The 22,723-nt window shown below is 37.1% G+C and overlaps 1 protein-coding gene across 1 annotated transcript in view; it reads right to left on the reverse strand.

Moving 5' to 3' along the window:
- The window catches only part of LOC146002585 (uncharacterized), a 29,079-nt gene extending 14,782 nt beyond the window's left edge, over window positions 1–14,297 (reverse strand). The window contains exon 1 of the mRNA XM_083140525.1: window positions 14,046–14,297. Coding sequence (XP_082996651.1) covers window positions 14,046–14,060 — 15 coding nt within the window. The 5' untranslated portion in view covers window positions 14,061–14,297. The remainder of the gene's footprint in view (window positions 1–14,045) is intronic.
- Between the last annotated feature and the right edge of the window lie 8,426 nt (window positions 14,298–22,723).

Below are 22,723 nucleotides of genomic sequence, written 5' to 3' on the forward strand. Positions count from 1 at the left end.
TTTAGGGACACAACAGGGGTGGCGCCTCTAGCGGAAAAGTTTGGCAATGACCAGCCCTATTCCAGACAGAAGAACACTATCCAGGTGTGTGAAACAATGACGTGAACGCGAAACAGGTTTATTCACTGATAGAAGCATGAGGGGTCCCAGACGACAGTACGTATCCCTTGAAAATGTCCAACGAGTCCGTGCACCTTATCCAGCACTCGATCCGTCGTGAAGCAAGACACTGCACATTAGTCGCGCTTCGCTGCGTTGCATTACGAAATGTTATTTACAGTCCCACCTATACAAATTGCAATTTATGCAACAGCTACTGCCAGGATATTAGATTACGCCGATATCTGTCATTTCCCTGATGTTATTTTCCAAGCATGGATATGGTGTCTGGTGGTGGTGTTTCTGTTGGTTTACAGACATGGTGTTTGGTGTATCCAAAATGGCAATGTTTTTGTATTGCACAACCATCAATATATCTTGTGTACATACTCTACTTCTTTTATCGGCGTATTCTTTTGTACTATTTCCCGTGACCCACGCTGTAAGCTACACAGGACAACAAAAGCAGACATTGGTCATTAGTAGAATTACACAAACGCAAGTTAAAATATATTAATTGCGTTTTCATTATGACTGAGCCGGTGTATCGGAATCGGCCGATACCAGTGATATCGGTATCAGAAAATTCGGTTGGAATACCAGCCGATACTTTTTCGGCAAGACGCGGAACATTTTCATTAAGTATAATTATCCTGGAAAGTATGCAAACTTTGAAGATTCCTTTTATTTGCACCGATTTTAGTGAAAACCTTGATTTTGTTTGTTTGAGTTGGTGTTTTAAGTTCACTTTGTGCACAATAAGGCTAATCGGGACTGGACCTACAGTTTAAAGTGGAATCCGAACCACTACGTGTTTCCACCGGGTATTGAACCCGCGACTTCTTGATTACAAGGCGACTACGCTACCACTGCGCCATCGGGGAGGCCCAATTGATTTTGTGATTACATGACATATATACAGGGTGTATCATAAGTAATGGCGCAAACTGACACAGTTGAAAGTAAACGATAATAGAAGCAAAAGAGTTTCAGGAAACATAGGTCCGCAAACGAGCCGTTTTCGAGATAATTGCGAATGTGTGGTTACAAGCAACCACTGACTTCATTGTTTGTAAACGTCGTCCTAGTTAATAAAATGCTAATAATGTGTGCGAATGTGTGGTTAGAAGCCGTCACTGATTGCATTTTGTAAACACCGAGTGCTTTACTCCTTACGCGTTCCGAGGTTTGCTCATTGTTGACAAAACAGAACATTTCCGAGAGGTGGCGTTGTAATCAAACAGGATGGATACAATCAGTACAGAGAATTGTACATGCTTGTAACCAATTCCGAAATGAACCGGGGGTGTTCGAAAGAATTCGAAACTCAATGCGGAATCGCGTACAGTATCGCATCTAGATGGAAGGACGACACTTTGAACACCTCCTTTAACAGGTACGAGTGTACAGCAATTGTAACATACTAACGTAGAATGTTCAATTGAGATCTTCAATGACCTTTCTTACTGTTTCATTAGAATTTTACCAACTAGGATGACGTTTACATACAATGAAGTCAGTGGCGGCTTGTACCCACACATTCGCAATGATCTCGAAAACGGCTCGTTTGCAGACCCATGTTTACTGAGACTTTTTTGCTTATAGTATCGTGTACTTTTAACTGTGTCAGTTTGCGCTAGTGCTTATGATACAACCTGTATATTAATATTCGGATGTAATTCTTTAATATTTTAAAGCAAAACATTTTGTAAATTGAATGGTTTGATTGTTTGATAGATTTGGTTTATTTTACTTCGTTTTTCTGTCACCTTTGACAAATCGCGAAGATTAGGATAAATGATGATATGATGCAATTGATGAAGGGAAACTTACGAAGAATAACCATGTCCGGCAGGGATTCGCACCCGGGACCCCAGACGTCGTAGCGGAGTGAGGTAATCCCATTGCCACGGAGGCCGGCTGTTAATTTGATGCTTATAATTAGCATACTTACGCACTAATATTGATGAATATTTTGAATAACTTTTAATTATTGTAATTTTCAAGTTTCTGAGAATATCGACTTTGGTATCGGTACAGTCCAATTTTTCATTAGAGTCCGAACTTCAAGTTGACATAATTAATAACTTACAAATTCTACATTGTTAGAAATGTAAGCAGGTCTACAGTTACAATGATAAATATACAAAGTGCATTTATTGAAACCAATTAAATAAATACCATTACGTTAATTTTACAATATCAAGCAATTTAGCATGCAATGTTAAATGGACATTATCCATTGTCTAGTGCTTTAAACTGTACTTATTCTAACATTACGTTACGAGAGAGCACATCTTCTATCGTTCTCAGGCAAGGTGGATTGATTTAAATCATTTTTTTAAAAAAATAACTGATTTAAATCACTTCAAATAAATATTTCATAGAATAGTGTATACTAGGGACGTTCAATATATAAGTTTTCCTGCGGTATAAAATATTGTATAAAGCAATGCTATTAAAAAAAAGCACATGGTTGACAAGCGCCATCCTTCGCCTACAAGGAACAACAATCGATTCGTTATCAGACGTGAAGCCGCATGCGCTAAAGGGCGTAAAGTAAATGCTTGTTCGGAAAACGCGGGCTCGCGTCATAAGGAGTTCAGAAGCATGGATGCTAAGGGCGTTCTGCTTATGGACTTTTTGGAGCGAGGAAGAACAATTAATGCTGACCGTTATTGTCAAACATTGGATAAACTGAAAAACGCAATTCGACATAAGCGACCAGGTATCCTGTCATCTGGTGTCATTCTTCTTGACGATAACACTCACTCAGCAGTGCAAACACAACACAAAATTGAAGAATTGGGTTGGGAACGGCTGCCCTACCCTCCATACAGCCTCGATTTAGCGCCGAGTGATTTCCATCTTTTTCCGGTGTTTAGTCTGAATTGCAAGGTTACCGTTTCGAAACAGATGAAGAAGTGAAGCGGAATGTGAGAATAGTGCTCAATAGCCAGAGCTCTGATTTTCTTGCAAAGGGTATGGACAAATTGCTGCAACGGTGGGACAAATGCCTGAATCTCTATGGGGATTATGTGGAGAAGTGAGGAAGGAACCTCCTACACATGTATGTATAGTTTTCTAATGTATCTTAAAAATACATTTTTTACAGCATACGGAACCTTATATATTGAACGACCCACGTATAAGGATTTTACAGATATCAGAATCACTTATCGTTAAAGTATATTAATCTTGTAATACTTTAATTGCATTTATTAGACTCTAAGAAAGAAAACGAAAGGAAACATAATATATGTACTGATTGTGTGAAGCTCATACGAAAGGATATGTAATATGTAAACTGTAAATACACTTATAAGGGTGTTTCATAAAGTGCGCAGGTTTTAAATCGCTTCTCATTTTTTTGTTTGAAGGTTGGCAACACTGTTCTTATCATTTTCGTTATATCTTATCATTCCAATTATTAATTGAGCAATTGTTTCTTTTTCAGATGTTCAGTTGAATTGCCATGGATCGGTTTACTATCGAGCAACGCGTCGTTATTTTGAAAGCACATTACAGAAACGGGGAGTGCTGTGCAGAGACAGTTCGTAAATTGTCGACTATGTGGTAGCTATGCATTGTTTGTAACGGATGTTTATTCCTGGCACCGCGACAACAATAGAAAAGTACGGGAAATCACATATCCACGGTATCCAGTTCATCCAGAGCATGCCACTTCCCGTTTCGGTAATGTGTTTTCAAAATAACTACGCGTTGCTAAATGGTGAACCGCTCCATGGCAACTCAACTGAAAAAAAGTTGCTCAATTAATAATCGGAATGATAACAGATAAGGAGAATGATAAGAACAGTGTTGCCAACCTTCAAACAAAAATATTACAAGCGATTTAAAACCTGCACACTTTATGAAACACCCTTTATTTCTCTTGATTTAAAATTCAATCATTTTTATGGACAAAAATAGCAAATATTTTGTGTACAAAAATATACAAAATACTAATCATTTTAAACCGTTGTGTCATTATCGTTAAACTGTAATCAAACATGGTAGCTGATATTTTGCAAACTATCATTAAAAAATTGCCAAAATTCAGCTACAAATACTACGAGAATATTTTAAGTTACAATTATATAGTACATCCAGAAGTTTTTTTCACTGGAAGAAAAGTTATTGAAATTATTACAGTTTCATTAACACACTCAACAAATATATAAAACTGGTTAAATATTTTGCAGGGCCGTTTACTAGGAAAAGCCTTTCTATAAGAAACATCTATCTATATGTATGATATGAAAAACCATACAAGCAATTTTGAGTGTTTCTTTTTTTAAAAAAATGATTTAAAAAGGAATAATGAAAAATTATTTTTAAAATAAAAATCATGATCTTTATCCACCCTGTCTTCAGGTGAACTAATTTATTTTGCCGGTGGTAGGGACGAACGTACGACACGCTTGAGATTTTTACTAGAGGTTCGTTGCTCTAACGAACTACTCCACGGCGCCTAAGGGCGTATCCAGGGGGTGGGCCCATGGGGTCCGGTCCCCTCACCAAAAAAAATACTTTTTTAAAAATACTATGGTAGATTCAGCATACTTTCCGATGGGACAGACACTTTATGTAGCAGGTATAGGACAATTTTCTCTGTGTGCACGGTTTGTGGATTTTGAAAATGACATCCACTAAAAGTTTTCAAGTTTCAAACTTGGTAGTGATATGTCAGCCGAAAATCTGACTTCAGTGAGAAACTGTTTTGCTTCAGTAAGTGAAGTTTGTGTTCTTATTTTAGAAATGATACATGCTGAGGTGAAACACTAAAAACAAATACATTGCATCATGCACCAGACAGTAAAATTGAACTATTGTCAGTTTAAAACCACAGCTGAAAAATATTGTAATAAAAAAACTGTTTCCCTGACACGGTGACAGGGTTACAACTTCAGCCAAATATTTCACACTGCTTCTGAAAAGTGTCAACAGACATTTAATTCCAAGAATAACATAACACAAAGAAACGAGATAACTATTCGCGTACTATTATAGTGGGGGGGTACCATTGTGCTTGAGGGATGGGCACCCCTGGCTGGACCCCTCAAATTTTATTTCTGGACACGTCTCTGACGGCACCCGCAGAATTCTGTACAAATATTTGCTCCATTTGGGCTACTATTTTTAATTTTTGAAGAGAGGGGGGCCATATTTGCATGAATTCTTCACTGGGATGACTTAAAGGTTTTGATCTCAAAACGTAGGGTTAGAATGTAAAGTTTAAAGCACTAGACAATTGATAAGGTTCAATTAATATTGTATGCCAGTGTGGAACCATTGTGAGTAGCGTTCAGAGAAATATAAATGAGTTTAGTTGTGAAACAAGACATCCATACAAATAGGTCTTTTCTAGATAATGAAACCCATAATCAAATTAATCCCAATTCTAAGTTAACATTCTAAATTATAAATGAGGGGAGATTGATAATTGTGGACGCTCTCTATAAGGTTGCAAACTCAAGTCTTTCAGGATTTATCGCTTTTCTTTCGCACTAGACTCCACTTCAACGCGACACCGCTTACGTCATCTTGTAGCTGTGTCCATGCTGAAGAGAAAGAGCCATGAACGATCGCTCTACCTTGATTAGTTCCGATGCCATAAATTTATTTTCCCAACCATGCACTCGACTTGGCGAATGATCATTATTAAGTAATTGTTAAATTAGGAGAGAGAGACTTCAAGTAGGAAATCGTATGAAACGTAATACAAAGAATTAGAAAAATTGACAACATGAATGGAAGACTATTAGATTAAAACTATGAAACATTTGAATTTTTTCAAGAACTGAGAAATAAAGAGAGAGATTAATGAAACAGAAATTAAAAAACAATAAGTTTTTTTCCTTTGGTAAGACATTTCGAAAGTTAATATACGTAAGAGAATAGGATAAACTAAAATTAGGAAATTATTTTAATACAATTGGTGAGCTACTTCTGGTCACGAAAGTCAGAAAAAGCAGAATGCACTGATCATGCGTCACCCAATGAAAAACCACTCTGGCAGAATCCGACCCTTAGAGGGCTGTTGTGCCATAGAGTTTAGTATTTTTCTTAGTTTTATATACATTTTAAGCTTTTATAGTAGAATAAAGCATGAAGATAGAAGCACTTCGAGAAATAAAAGGAACGCGCTTCCCTTACCTTGAATGTCACAAGGACTTGTAATACGAAGCTTAATATCAGTAAAAGTATGTCAAGAGTCGAAAATAAACCTAATTCACTACGCTATTACTTCTGTTCCATAGGGAACATGGCGTAGGAAGCAATATGCATATCTCGAGAATCAATCGAGCTGTTGAAAAGATCATGTTCATTCTTATTTTGTAAAGCAAAAATTACATATTAAACTTATTTCACATTGTGTCATTTTGTCTCCTTTTACTACAGTGAAACTTTTTAATTGAGTTTTTTCTCATGGCCATTCGCAACACTGAGAGAAAACACATTATACCGTTACACAAGGCTGTTTTCTTGAGAATGTTGATGGAGAAAGATAAAATGAATCCTGAAGTTATGCATATACAGACTCCTTATATCCTTTATATTATTTTCATAATCATTCTTGTTTGTTCAATTCCTTTAAAGTAATAGATATTCAAGAATTTCTCTCTAACATGGGTTACAACATAACATGTAACGTTATCATTTTCTATTAAGAGATAAAAGTTCGATTTCAAACGAGGGAGTATGCGTGGAAATTAGATTGATTGATTGGATTTGAAATTTTGCGTGCGTCAGCACTTAGGCTATTTTGTACCCGTCACATTACATGGGATCCAGCCCCTTACAGTAATTAAATATAACTAACATAACTGTAATGTCGTATAACTAAAATATTCCTACCTGCGTTAAAAGCTAAGGCTGTAAAGGAACACTCAGCACACGTAAGGACGACACACACACACACACACACACACAAACACACACACACACAGCCCTACGAGGATTATACTGGCCGTAGGTCCAGACGCCATAGCCTCGTTAGTCTGCAAAAGACAGGGTGCACTTCGTGGAAGTGAGGTTGACAATTGGGTGTACTACGTGGAAGTCACCCTTTACACTCCGGATATTAGAATGGCGAGAATTTGTAAACAGTCGCATACTAGGAGGAGTTCGGTGACTAACCCCAAAGCAGTGTGTTTGTTCCTATCGTTGTTAATAATAAATAATCCTTGGCCTATCTCCCGACTGCCAGTCACACTCCCACAATCCTACCTAGAGGTGTAGAGTTCTTGAACCGGTAATGAGGTGACCTGGGGTCAGCACGTCAAACCCTCAGCCGTTATAGATTTCTCAGACCGGATTATGCTACTCACTCGTAGCTCCCCAATTTTCTCACGATGGTGGGTTGCCACCGGTCCTATACACAGGCCGAGAACCCAGAGACTGAACCCGGGAGGACTCCAAAGCACAGCGCCTTAGGCTGTACGGCCACGGAGGAGGACGTTCGTATCGTTGTTAATTCAGTAAAATTACCTTCTTAGTAAAACACTCAATATGCTGACCAAGGCAAAATAAGACACAACAAACATAACGTTTTCACCCTCTAACAGTCTTCATCAGACAAAGATTCACAATAAATTCACTTATATTTTATTGTGGATCTTTGTCTCATGAAGACTCTGTTAGAGGGAGAAAACGTTATGTTTGTTGTGTCTTATTGTACAATAAATTTTGCCTTGGTCAGCATTTTAAGTGTTTTAATAAACATGGAAACATGGATTAACAGTGTTAACTTCTTTGCTAGATATCAACCAATGTTAGGAGCCAAGTACTTTTTGGTATTGGTTCCAATAGTAGAGGAGGCAATACGTATAACTACACGAACCACCAATATACATTCTTATATTAATTCAAATTATAGGACTTATTCCTTCTGAATGTGCAAAAAAGTATATTTGAAGATAATGAATCTCTGAATAATTCAAATAAGATAATCTCAGATTCCATAACGTGATAATCAGGTTGTTGTGTTTCAAATAATTCGGTTTCTATAGCTTGAATGGTGTTTTGAAACAATAGCTGGACTTGTATCCAAATAATCTCATAGAAGGAACTCCGGATAATCTGCGTGATGGATAACTGCATATCCAAGCGGAGAAGATCCGAAGACTCCAATGATGGACATTAGATTATCCAGATGATTAGTGTCGATAGATACACTTGATGAGTACGCGTATAATTTGATTGATTCCTATCCTAATATCCGAAGTGACGGATAGGTATATGTACAATTCAAACATAGAAATTGCATATTATGTACAATGGGATCCATGAGTATTACCCTGCAAATTGTCCATGACTATTTTCATTAATTTCTCTCTTATATCCTATGTGTTTTTAAGCGATAGATTTTTATGTATGCTGGCGCAGAAATTGTGAACAGCTTTTTTGGAGTTATCTTTTAATTCTTGAAGCTCTTATTGAGTCAAATAAAGTGCACGAAAATGGTGATTGACAATTTGCACGGTAATACTCATGGATCCCAGTGTACCATCACAATCCCCGCCTTTAGATTTGATTAGAATTTCTAATTATAGATATACGGATAATTTGAAAACAGTATAGAGACCGTATAATACTCATTACGGATTATCCAGATATCTTTCAAAATATTATTGATATATATCTATTAGATGTCGGTGGGGGAGGGACATTTAAAAACGAAATGGTTAAATTCGTAAGTGAATGACATAATGAATTAGCACAACGCATTTAGTGTGTGTGTGTGTGTATGTGTGTGTATGAGTGACGACACTGTTTTTCGAAAATATTCCAGAGTGTTTACCTATTAATCCTTCTGTTGGATTGAGGCGCGCTTGTTTTATAGAATGGTTGAACTTATGAAGATTTCGTAACTTACGAGTATTGTATATGATTCAAGATTCAACGTTAAGAACAGAGAGGGAGGGATATATTTGTTGTATCCTGTGAAATTAGGTACCGAAGAACAAATATGTACCTTATGTCAGGGTAAGTAGTGAAAGAGAATGTGGCATAGGTAAGTTTAGCTTTAATTCAGTTCTATTTATATGTTGATGTGTTCTTTTTCAGTTTATTGAGTGCAAATATAGGAATATCAGTGGTGAAATTGAAACTAAAGTGAGATCAGCGATGCAAAAAAGTGTTATCAAATAAACATAAAATAAGGAAATATAGTGGAAAGTGAAAATATAAGGTTCAACGTTATAACGATCACTTCTGGGATGTAACGACCATATTGACTTTCATTACAGCTCAGAAGTATCCGTGACTGTAAACATAGCTTATAAAAATTAATTGATTATTAATATTCATCCTAGCCTTCTCAGTGGCTGAGTACGTTCGACTTTCGATCTCGCCTCCGAAGCTTCTTGGTTGAAATTCAGACTGGGCACGTGTGTTATTTGTGCCTGTCATTTCGTCATATCAGGCCCGTACCAAGGGGGGGGGGAGCAAGGGGGTCATGCCCCCCTCAAGCCATGAAATATGTTAATGCAAACCTACAAAAATAACATAGAGATTTTTTAAGATTTTTCAAGAATTTAGAGATTCTTCTTGTATAAATGAATGGGCTGTCTCTGGAGAGAGGCAGGCTCCAGAAGTCTGCAGTCTACTATATTTAGTAATTTTAGTTGTATGACCATTTATGCGAAGCTACTAAATGTACTACAGTTCACTATATTTACTCCCTGTTTTAACATTTTTTGAAGTGCAGTCTTTATGTGAAAATGTTATCTTTTTGTGGTTAATTCACTTTCAGACATGTTCTTCATTACAAGGATAATTCCATAGCGTTGATGGTTACATTCAGGGTACGAATTCCCATGGGGAATGGGGAAAACGTCTTCCACCTTCCCACCAACGATCTTGTTCTATTAAAAATTTTCCAATGGTAAGAGTTTGTGTTATGACAACAAAGATAAGCAATTAGTTTGGACTTCAAAGATACTTTACTAAGAATAGCATCACAAACACATACAAAGAAGGAATAACAAAGAATGATGTCAGCCTGCGTGTAAATGTTGCATCTCTTGTTCTCTCTCTCTCAATCTCTTGGGCTGCTAACAGCATGGAGTAAATCGTACTTCTACAGTCATAGAAACGATTTTAAAATTATATCAAATTGGACAAGTAAAAAATGGAGCCGTAGCTGCGAAGGTGGTTGTCATTGTCACCCTAGGCCCCTGGATCATATACCAACCTGTAATTTCACCTCCTTTTGTCGGGATTAAAACATAGCACTTACATGTTAATTTAATAGGAAACTTATGTCTTCTTAAAGTTTCTCATCTTTTGTCCCTCCACCTAGTTATCTTTAATTCACAATCGATTTTGCAGATGTGAACAATAACACACACTGCTTTAATGAAGATGGTGTGTGATTCACAACCGACTGTCATTTTATCAGCCTCATTTCTTTAATGCTAAGTTTTCTTTTCATCGGATTCAGTAGAAAAGATAACTACATAAAATTCTATAATGTCTAAGTATGCCAGCTACATCTAGGTAGGAGGGGGGGCGGGGTGTGCGAAAACCACTCTCGTCCTGGACGCTGAAATCTCTAGCTACAACTGTGATAAGGAAATATTTTACTTCGAGAGACCATTAATAGTTTTACACCATTATAAAAATATAAAACAATAAAAGTATGAAGATTAATTATAATTTCTAATGAAAGGCAATAATTAAATAATATCTAACACTTATTGCAAACATTTCACCTATCTTCTAATTTCTTCACATTTTGAACAAGTCGAGTTTAAAAGTTTATAAATGTAGTATATTAATTTGTTTAGATACAGGGTCTCTATAAATTAGTTATTCAAGAGTAACCGTTAATTGTGAAGAAAGTGTATTTGTAACAGAAATGTTTTATACATCAATGAACACAGCATATCTTCCAGTGTTCAATATGTGAACCTATCATCACACGGCAAATGTCCCAGCGGTATTTGATTTCCTGCCAAACCCTTCCAAGCATGTCTGCATCGATGGTCGCAGCTGCCTGCGTTATCCGAACCCGCAGCTCGTCGACGTTGCTGGGAAGAGGGGTAACATACACACGTTCTTTAATGTAACCCCAGATAGAGAAATCAATGGGGTGAAATCAGGCGAACGAGGTGGCCTCGGGAATCGTTGCACCACGACCAATCAAAGTCGGTACTTCACGATTGAGGTAGGCACTTACTTCATTATGAAAATGCGGAGGAAAATGAAATCAGCACCCATATCTTCATGGAATTTTGGAATTAGATAATTCTCAAGCATGTCCAGCCTCTGACAGTCCATGATGACTGGCGCAATACTAGAGAAGATAAGCAAACGCTCACGCGTCCAGTGGCGGCGTCTGAAACTAACAACTGGAAGCAAATGACGTGCGAAAATAAACTTGAAGATATGCTGTATTCATTGATGTATAAAACATTTCTGTTACACATACACTTTCTTCACAATTAACGGTTAGTTTTGTATAACTAATTTATAGAAACCCTGTGTATATATATATTAATTAATTATTTAATAATTGACATATATTTCATGACAATTGTGTATATATATATATATATATATCCAAGGTTTCGGGCTTTTGCCCCCCCCCCCCATCAAAGAGATTTCCGTGCTGAAAAGTATGCAGGCTTGTGGATTAAAGGACACCATTCTGGAACTTACCAAACTCACCGAGCTGAGACAACACCAAGCTGTTTTCCACATAAGTTTTCATGGCATTGTGCTGATATTTTACATGTATTAAAGTTTTCACAAGAAACTTATGGGTACGTTGGATTTACGTTAAGATTGAACTTGGCAATAGAAATTTGGTCAAGTTTTCTGTGTTACTAGTTAGACAGCTATTTTTGTGTATAACTTTGGGTTTCTTTATAATGTAAATATAGTATGTACTAAGTAGAAATTTTCAGCGAAAAATGCAGGATCGACCAGGACTCGAACCCAGGTCTCTGGCATACAGAGCCATCGCTCTAACCCAGGGGTTTCCAACTGGGGGCCCGCGAAGCCACTTTGTAAAATACATTAATTTTATGTATTTTTATTAACATACGTTCTATTTTTACTGAAGGAACGGAAGCTTTGTGAAGAAAGATAATATCACACGTAGAATTGATTTTGCAGTCAATAATGATCATCAGAAGAATCTAAAGTGACGTAACGTTCTCTTCACACTATGCATTCAACCTCTTCGCTATGCGGAATTGCAGGGAAGGGACCAGCTGGTGTCAGACTTAAGGGGAAACATAAATGGGTTTCGTAATAAACTGAAGATTGTCAACGTTACTTTGGAGAGGAATAACCTGGTCCATTTTCCAAGCTGTCGGCGGCTAGCAGAAGATGAAGAAACACTGGACATTTTTTAATTCAGTGCAAATATTAAAGAAATAATGGATGAGTTTGACTGCAGATTTATAGATTTTGAAGAACTTAAAAGCAGCATCCAGCTATTTAGCAATGCTCTTGGCGTTAACATCGAAGAACAAGAAGCTTTCCTCTCCTACTTGAATTGTGTGATTTGCAAGGCGATTTCCTTCGAACTAGGCAAGAAAAGGGGTCCTAGTTTTTCAAATACAATTCAAAGGAACGCTTTCCAAACCTTCGTAGTTTTGGGCAAAGAATGACATCGATGTTAGGCAGTACATACACGCGTGAAAGTGTTTTTTCTTCAATGAAGTTCATCAAGAACCGCTACAGAAGCCGACTGGCAGATTCTGAACTCTCAATGTTTACTGTATTCTCGGTTTTACTCATTTCGGACAAACACAAACATCCGAGTCTTAGCCGGGATTCGAACCCGGAACCCCTGGCGTTGTAGCGCGCTGTGCTAACCACTCCGCCAAGGAGGTCGTCAACCACTGAGCTACCGACCCGGCCTGGACTCGCCCGATTTTTTGCTGTAGCTGTTTTACCTGTGTGGAATCGTCTCTGCCAGTGCTACAGCAACGGGATCTGTTGCCTTTGAAACACAGTAGACTTCGACGCTATCTGGTTCCTCCCAGCGTAGATGAAGATTAGGCACGCACAGGAGATGTACTACGTAGAAAGTTTCAGCGAAAAATTCTCAGTGGTTAGAGCAGCCAGAGAGCCGGGTTCGAGTCCTGATCGAGCCTGCATTTTTATCTGAAAAACTATACGTAGTACATCTCCTGTGTGTGCCTAATCTTCAATATGTACTACGTGGTTGTAAATTACGTTTAAATGACATAATACGATTTAATGATTTAGATTAGAACCACTGCTGTAAGTTACTTAGAACCACAAGGCAATAGTTTGGTTTACTGACAGGTAACATATACTTCAAATTTGTACACCCCATAAAACCAACCTCCCGAATTGAAATTACAAATGCGCCTCTGAGTGGACATCGCCCCTTGAAGCAAAAAGCTTAATTCGCACAGTGCATTTAATGTTGGGAACGACCTCAAAATAAATAACTTTACACAGCAGCTAAATGCGAGAACAACAAAACAAAATGAAACTATTTATTGGTAACAAAAGTGTTAAAAAGCAGTCGAAAAATAAACTGCAAATTACCACCTAATTCAGTGAAAGAGTGCAGACAGGAAAGGGGTTGGTAAAAAGTATTGAAATGAAAGTTTCTTCTACGATAATTCAGTCCTTAACTCGAATTTCGACAATTCTGCGCCTAGAGGAATTACACTCGCGGTATGGATTCGTGTACTCTCAAGTAAAAACAATTGAAAAGTAATATAAATATTGTTCCTTGGGGGGGCCTAGCGTGCATGATCTGGGTCAAACAGGACCATTGAAAATCCAAGCACGTTCACGAAAGGCGCGGAAGTGAAGGAGGAATAGAACACGTGCCATGCTATATCCGTTATGCAAGCGCCAAAAACCACGCATTTGACAATTTTGTCATAAAACTGAAGCGGTCGAGGAATAATTTTTACCTGAAAAAAAAAGAGAAAAAATCTTACCTCCATGTTCTTCATGTTTGGGTGTTGCCTTCCGCGACTCCTTCCACACTGCGAGCACCAACTATAATCTTTCGTTGTATCTACTTCCGCTATCACGAGAAAGTCCAGAGCACTCACTCCCCCCACCTACGAAGCTAACGGTGGGATCTGAAGTGTTCAAATTCATAAAGAATGCCTCTTTAGCGAGCGTTACGTAAGCCACGTGGAAAAGCAGGGCAGCGACAACTCAGGTGTTACCTCAAAGCTCACTCTCGACGGGAGTCGACATGAAGCTAGATATCGCTTTAAATGGTTTTAATTGTGAATAACGTGTTGAGCAGAGAACAAAACATTAGAAGTGGCATTTCACGGTTGGTCTAGAAAGCCGAGGACTCCAGCGAGCGCGAAATGAATTAAGAACAACAAAGCTCTTTGTTTTGTGTGATCTGAATGGCGCGACGTCGCCTTCTTTTGTTTTGATTTTTCTCTGGTTAATGGATCTGAAGCGAAGGTTAGAAAGCATTGACACGAGAGGCTAGCGACAGCCTTAGCAACTTACAATTACAGTAAAACCTCGTTAATCCGAACTAATGGGGAGGGGGGTAAGTTGGCCGGTTTAACGAAAGTTCGGATAAATTAAAATAACCTAAAAGAACAGTAGAAAGTGCCTTAAAACTCAGTTCATAGCAACAAAACACGTTTACTATGGTGTATTTAAAGGGCATATGCCTAAATACACTGCAGCACAGTAAAATGTAAAGCAATTCTGTACATACAATGCAGTACGTAAATACCCGATACCCATATTATGACGGACCTGGCTCTGCATTTAAAACCTTGCATTCTGCTTTTTTTTGGGGGGGGGCCTTTTGGCCTTTTGGCTGTCCGGATTAAGCAAAGTCCGGCCTATCTGGATCCGGAATAACGAGGTTTTACTGTATATGCTAACAGCACCAAACCTTACCTGCCTAACCTATCCAAGCATGCATATAATAGCAGAAATAAGCATGTAAATAGGTTAGGCAGGTGAACTTTTGTTTATTTAAGATACTTATTATATGCATAAATGGATAAGTTACACAGGTCAGGTTTTGTTCTTTTAGCATGTATTTCTAAGTTGCTAAAATGGTCCCTAGCCGCTCGTAGAATAAACAGAGTCTAGCGTAAGTCCTCTCGCTAGTCATCAGCAACTTCTATAAGTCAAGTTCCAGACCTGCTAAGTGACAACGGAAGGTTACAGCAGGTCAACAGAACGTTCATTATCTGTCATTGATTCATTTCTTTTATTTTACATATAGTGCAGTCACTCTAGACGATTTTTTTTCGATATAAAGAAACAAATTCATAAAAAGCTGAAATTTGGTATGTAGCATCTTTATAGCATTAATAACAATACACCAAAGTCCCCGGCGATCACGCGTACGCTATGGCCGCCATATTGAGAAATGGCGGACAATGAAAGTTTTCACGTAATAAGGGAACCATAATTCATATCAAGCTGAAATTTGGTACTAACATTAAACAACATACCAGTGTTTCCACCAGATGATCAACATGGCAACGATGAAAGCGACGACTTCTCTGATTCAAATATGTCTTTGTGGTGTGTTATCTACAGGTGTGCATTACGATAGTGACAATCTAATTCAGATTGTGAACAAAACGAGACACGTGAAAACAATAGCCTGATGAGACGGCAAATATTACAGAACGTTGTTATACCTCACATACCAAACACATTTGCCAAATCCCATTCTGTTACAATCTCATTGGAATATTGAAATTATCCGCCGTGCTTCCAATACGGCGCCGTTATCTACCGTGTAAATGATCTACAGAAAAAAATAACATGTTGTAATTGATGTTACTAGTGTTATAAGAAAAAAAATATATCAAACACCAAGCTATTGTCAACTAGCTCTTGATTTAGTGAAAACTTGAATTTATCCGCCATTTTTCAATATGGCTGACTTAGCGGCAGGGTGATCACCGGGAACTTTTAATATGTTATTTTATTATTAATGTTATAAAGAAGTTATACACCAAGTTTCAACTTGTTATGAATTATAGTTCCCTTATTTACGAAAACTTCCATTGTCCGCCATTTTTCAATATGGAGGCCTTAGTGTACGGGTGATCACCGGGGACTTTTGGTCTGTTGTTTTTAATGTTATTAAGGCGATACATATCAAATTTCAGCTTGTTATGAATTAGTTCCTATATTTTTTCCTATTTTGACTGCACTTATACCTTTTCTGCCACTTTTGATAAATTGCGATTTTACAGAAATGTTAAACTACTCAACAAGTCTCTTAATGGCATAGCGAGAAACTATAACTTACACAACTAAACAGTTGCATTGTGGATTACAAAAATATTATTACAATCTTTCAGGTTAACATCTATTGAATATTTTGCAATTATTTAATAACAAATTAAAAATTAATTAAATTTTTAAACATTCGGTATTTGAATAATTATTTTTTAAAAAAAGAACACAAAACTAGACTCTGAAATTTTGTGTTGTGTATCATTATTCTCGAAATATTAATTCTTAAATTTACGCTTGAACTATAACTGTAGAGTTCTTTCATATTACAATCATACCATTCATTATAATATTTTCTGCGGTTCTTGTATGTAAATAACATTATTCAAGTTCAATACTAGTCCTACAAACTAATCCAAAATTTGAACTGGGAGTGTTGTATTTGCATACTTTGAAATTAAACACAGAAACAATATTAACAATTATTTACAAATATAGAATTTTCTTACGAATCTTGAAGTTGAAGCAGTTGACTATTTCCCAAAAATGAGGACATTTCCCCATTTTCCTAAAACCCACCGGACAATTTTTAGGACCCGAATTGGAGGACATGTCCGGGTAAAATAGGACGTCTGGTAACCCTACCAAGATGAGAATGAAGGGTGATAGGATAAAATTAATGAGGAGACATTTACAAACTCACGGGCAGATAAAAAAACAAAAACAGAAGCTCCATAGAGTATATTGGCAGCAAATTCAGACGCCAGAGCAACGTTAGTGTCCAACAATGCACTCTTGCGTGAAATGTGTGGAAGTGAGGTTGACACTTTATTGTCCCTTCCCCTGAAAATACCACCATTTACCCCCGAAAACATATCCACGTTCGAAACCATATCTCAACATTAATAATTATAATGATAAAATAATAGTCTTTTTTGGCACAATTCCAATGAGCTTCAAAATGTACTCACTAGGATATTTTAAACCCCAGGCGCAACAGTTCTTAGCAAGGGTCTACCTACCGATTACCAGTCACTCCAACATGCTTCAGCAGAGGTGGGTGATCATCGAACCAGTTACGAGGGTGACGTGTGATCAGCACGACAAACCCTCGGTCGTTGATGTAGGTTTTACATAATCGGTTTAACTTCTCAATCATAGCTCCCCAATTTCGTCACGATGGTAGGAGCCAGTTGTTACGTTCCTAGTAACTTTCCTCACCGTTTACTCCTATAGCCGGGAGCATTGAGGCTCTGAGGGTCTTCACTGAAACCTATCTTCAGGCTAGGTGCAGAACAAATCCAACCAACGTCGTGAAGTTTTAATGAAATGCTTATTTACTACTTGAATACTTACAGCCAGTGGTTAGGTAATTCATAACTGGAACTTGGAGATCAATTGTTAATAGATAATTTCAAACTTACTGGAAAGGTCAAACTAGGGTGGCCCAAACCTAGGTTTTACAGAAGAGCGGCATACACCTATTCACTTCTTCCTAGACTTGGAGTTATCACCCGAGATTGCCAATTTAGGTTTTACAGAAGAGCGGCTTGCACCTATTCACTTCTTCCTAAATTGGAACTTATATCCCATTCGGCTAACCTAGGTTTTACAGAAGAGCGGTATACACCTATTCACTTCTTCCTAGATTAGACCGTTCCTATTTGGCCAGTCTAGGTTTTACAGAAGAGCGGCTTGCACCTATTCACTTCTTCCTAGACTGACACCAGAACAGACCCCCTCACAGACCAAACTGCTTCGTATTTATACCCGAAGTTCCAGCCTCGAACACCTGTCTTTAGGTAATTTCTTATTACAATACTCTAAATTACAACAGAAAGATATTTGAAAAATACATAGTTTGGCAATTAATAATTTACAAAGAAAGTTTACATATTCATTTGAGTTAACAATTATTTCTTTAACGTTGATAAAATATTACATTTTGGAAATATACAAATTTAAATGTTCCGCCATTATTTAATTACAATTAGGTTAGTTCATCAAACATGGATAATCTTTGATTGGCAAATCTATATTTACATCATAATAAATGCCCGTTGTCTTAAGCGAGCTGTCTTCATTAGATAGTTACAGAAAGGTGAATACATTAGTTCAACAACGCCTTGATTGGCGCGTTCATATTTGCGTCACAACATGTAGTATCACGGACATTAACAATGACTTGAGGTAACACTATATCAAATTTTCTTTTAACACGGAATCTCAAAGTTACAAAATAAGTAAGGTCGTAACACAGTTCTCCCGAACCCAAGGCATGGCGCCTTAGACTGACAACATAGAAAAACTCATCGTGCGAATTAACATGGGGAAGCGTGGGATTGCTCAACCCCCTCCTTCTCAAAGACACACAGCAAATTTTATCTCCGACAAAGAAAATTATATGTATCCCTCACAAGAATATTTTTATCGCCCTCAAAGAAAATGGGATTGAAAGTATAGAGTAATTATACATTTTTAACTAAGGAGCAGATACAATTGAGAAACCATTCGTGTCCATTAATGGTCCAGTTATCACAGACTTCCCTGCCAAAAAGTATGCAGCCTTGTACATTAAAGAAGGGCACCATTCTAAAACTGACCAACCTTACCGAGCAGAGACAACAGCAGCCTCTTTTCCACTTAAGTTTTCAAAGCATTGTACTGATAATTACACTCTTCTACAAAAAAAACAACTGTTTTTCTTTTTTCAGGAGGAAACAGTTCTGATTCCTATTGCAAATTTTGCGCTGATTTCAAATCTGTATTTAGATTTCCTCTGTCAGGGATAGTTTACGAGTAATCGTGATTTTATTTTTTTCTAAAATTCTTGCAATTTTAAGGTGAACTCATGGAATAATTTAATCATCCTTTCTCGAAACCTAGTATATTATGTTTAAAAGTTAAAAATGTGATATGTGACACAATATTCACACACAGAATTGTTATATAATACTTATTTTCTAAAAATATAACAAAATTTTTGCAATTTACATTGCATATAACATTATATCCATGCTCTTTTTTCTTTGTCTGTTGGACGTGCTTCAAACTCTGGATTTTCTGATGTTCTCTAATTTGAGGTCCCACAAAATACCTTCCTTTACTTTTGCTGGGGAAAGACGAAGTAATTTGTTTGAAATACACTTAAATCTTCTTCCAGTTGTGTCCATAGCCTTGTTTCGTAAGGCCTAGCTTGGTGTGAAGAGAAGGAAGAGGAACCTCACACGCCGTATAATTTTTCTCCCACTTGTCAACTTCGTTGAGACCAATTCTCTATTGTGTAGTGGTTCTTCTGTCACGGGTATACCACTTGCAGAGGAAGCAGGTGTACTTTGTGTAGCCATGTTGCATTCCCAATATCACTGCAACTATCTTGCCCATTATCTTCCACTTATGCTCATTACATTCCATGGATTTCTTCTAATATTTCTGGACCTAAAGGAAATCTGTAAGGACTGAAGATATTGGATAGATCTTGCCTAGGATGGGGACAGATGGAAGGCTTGTGTTGCTGCAGCCATAAGCCTTTGGGCTTAAGAAGCTAGAGAGTTAGTTAGTTAGCTTCTAATATCTTACAGGTTTCTTTGTGACATCAGAAGAACGTATTAAACCACTAACGTCGTTGCGAGCAGTCAATAGGTGGTCAGTTTCAAAATAGGAATGTTTGCCTAAATTTAGTAATGTTTGTGCTTAAGTTGGAGATTACATTGGTCGATTCCAAGGTAATGTTTGTAGTACTTCTTCATGATAGATCGAATCCTCTTCTTCTACCTTCCAAAGGCCAACTCTCCACAGATGTAGCAGAAGCTACCTGGTTGATTTCGACAGGCAAAGTACGTATATATCAACTTAAACAAAATCTGCAAACACAATGCTTAGTATTTTGACAATAACTTGCAGGTACATCAGGAACGTAGCTTAGTAACAGAACTGCCAACATCTGAAACAGAAGCTCAGATGTAAATGTTGCCAACTGCTCATCTGACAATTCCCTACATTTATCACGAACGGTGAATCTGAGTAATAGGAGACTCTTATTTCCTTATAACTGAAAAACTGTCCCTGATAGGGAAATTCTAATTACGGATTTGAATTTTCCATACCAAATTCCTTCAGAAACACATATTTTCACATAAGAAAAAACCTTTGTAGAACAGTGTTATTTTTACAAGTATTAGAATATTCATAAGAAACTTGTAGGTAAATTATTAGATGTACGTGAAGTTTGAACTTGGCAATATAAATTTAATCACGTTTTCGATGTTCCTGGTTGGATAGTTCTTCTTGTGCATGAGTTTGTTTTTTCTTAGATTGTAATACTGAATTTACTGACTGGTAACATATACAAATTTGTGTGTTTGTATATATATATATATATATATATATATATATATATATAAACAACCTACCTGAATTTACTGACTGGTAACATATACAAATTTGTATATCCAAAAAATAAAAAACCTACCCCCCGAAATGAAATCACAAATACGAAACTTAGTTGGCACCCTCCCCCCTTCCAAAATTAAAACGCACAGTGGGAAAGCTAACGCAACAAATATTAACAATTGAACTCTCTTTTAGTTGCTCTGTAGAAAATGATTATTTGTTCTTTATTCTATTTACAAGTGTAACTATGTATAACCACTACTTCAAAGTAACGCCTATTTTTTGTTAGAAAATTGCCACAATTGCCATCATCATCATTCACGAATAAACTGGACTCTCCAAAAACATTGCGTCAATGTTCAAGGTTCTTTAAGGATAGCTGGTTAAAGTAGAAATTAATTTCCTAAAATAAAATGTTTGAAGATTATCTTAGAAGTATATTTGGGGACTAGAAAGAGAGATAGAGAATTGGAAAGAGTTAAAGCAAGAATTGAGAAAGTAGGGAGAGATAAAAGATAATGTGAAGATTGGTGATGTAGAGAGATAGTTGAGATCAATAGGGTGAGAGTAAAGAGAAATAGAAAATAAATAGTAGGGAGAGATGACGAATGAGAGAACATGTTAAAGATAAGACAAAAAAGAGAGAAAACTACAAGACAAGGGAAAGGGGAAGAAGAGAAAAGAAGTAAAGAGTAGAAAATGAAGGAGAGATAAGATAAATAAAAAGTGGAAAAAGGTAAGAGATGAGCAGAAAAGCTAACGGAAGTGAAAGAAGGAGAATGAAAGAGACGAGAAGAGAAGGAAAGAGAAAAGACCAAGAGAAAAAATAGGCAAGAGATGGGAACGAAAAATAGGAGAAGGGAAGAAAATACGAGAGAAGGGAAGGAAATAAAAGAGAAGAGAAAGCAATAGAAGAGAAGAAAATAAAGGCGAAGATAATGGAAGGAAATAGAATAAAAAGGAAGGTAATAGAAGAGAAGGGAAGGGAATAGGAGAGAAGGCAAGTAAATAAATGAGAAGTGAAAGAATAAAAATGAAGGGAAGGAAATAGAAGGGAAGAAATGAAAAGCGAAGAAAATGGAAGGAAATAGAAGAGAAGAGAAGAAAAGGTAAAATAATGAAAGGAAATAGATGAGATGGGAAGGTAATATAAGATAAGGGAAGGAAATAGAAGAGAAGGAAAGGAAATGAAAGAGAAGGGAAAGAAATAGAAGAGAAGAAGAGGAAAGCGAAGGCAATGGAAGGAAATAGAAGATATGAAAAGAAAAGCGAAGGTAATCGAAGGAAATAGAAGAGAAGGGAAGGAAATAAAGTGGATAAGAGAGGAATGAGAAAGAGAAGGAAAAGAAATATGAAATTACTATTTGATTCAGATTGGAACCGTGTACCATCATTATACGTCACCAAGTGTTTTAAGACGAGTAATTTTCTTGTCATAAGGTCCTAGTTTTCAACAGCTGCTGCTGCAGAAAGAGAGCGCATTTCAAGGTAACCGTACCGTTAGTCCGACTTCCTCCTAGCCTCAAAGAATCAGCTTAATTTCCGTTCTTCCTCGAGCGTAACGATGCTCGCTTTCTCTTGTTGAACACATGCCAGAACTGCGTCTGACACCTGCTGCATTTTGCAGAGCTTCTTTGCTAATTGATACATAGATTTCTTTCGGGATGGCATATCCTGGCATGTCCATGCTGCGAGACTTTCCAATGACTTCCGCCGCTAATGCCGAGCCTTTCTTAACAATATCTTTCAAAATATAATCTCGTTTCCTACGAGCCAATCATTATTTATTATTTTAAAAGTATATCTATCAGTTCGTAGGTAGATACCAGGCTTGTATTTCACGGGGAAGGGGGTGGAGGCATTCCTTATTAGCAGCCATCAAAAGGCGTGAAAGTGTTATGGGTAGAAACCCTAACATTTGAACTTCTCAGTATGTTACAAATTATTAAGGAAATTTTTAATCCTGCTAATGAACTAAAATGAATTGCCACTATACACTATTTAAATTAGATATTTGTACGATTTTGGTGGGGCTTCA

This window comes from Lepisma saccharinum, chromosome 18, assembly GCF_977018435.1.
Source record: "Lepisma saccharinum chromosome 18, izLepSacc3.1, whole genome shotgun sequence".
Classification (NCBI taxonomy): domain Eukaryota; kingdom Metazoa; phylum Arthropoda; class Insecta; order Zygentoma; family Lepismatidae; genus Lepisma; species Lepisma saccharinum.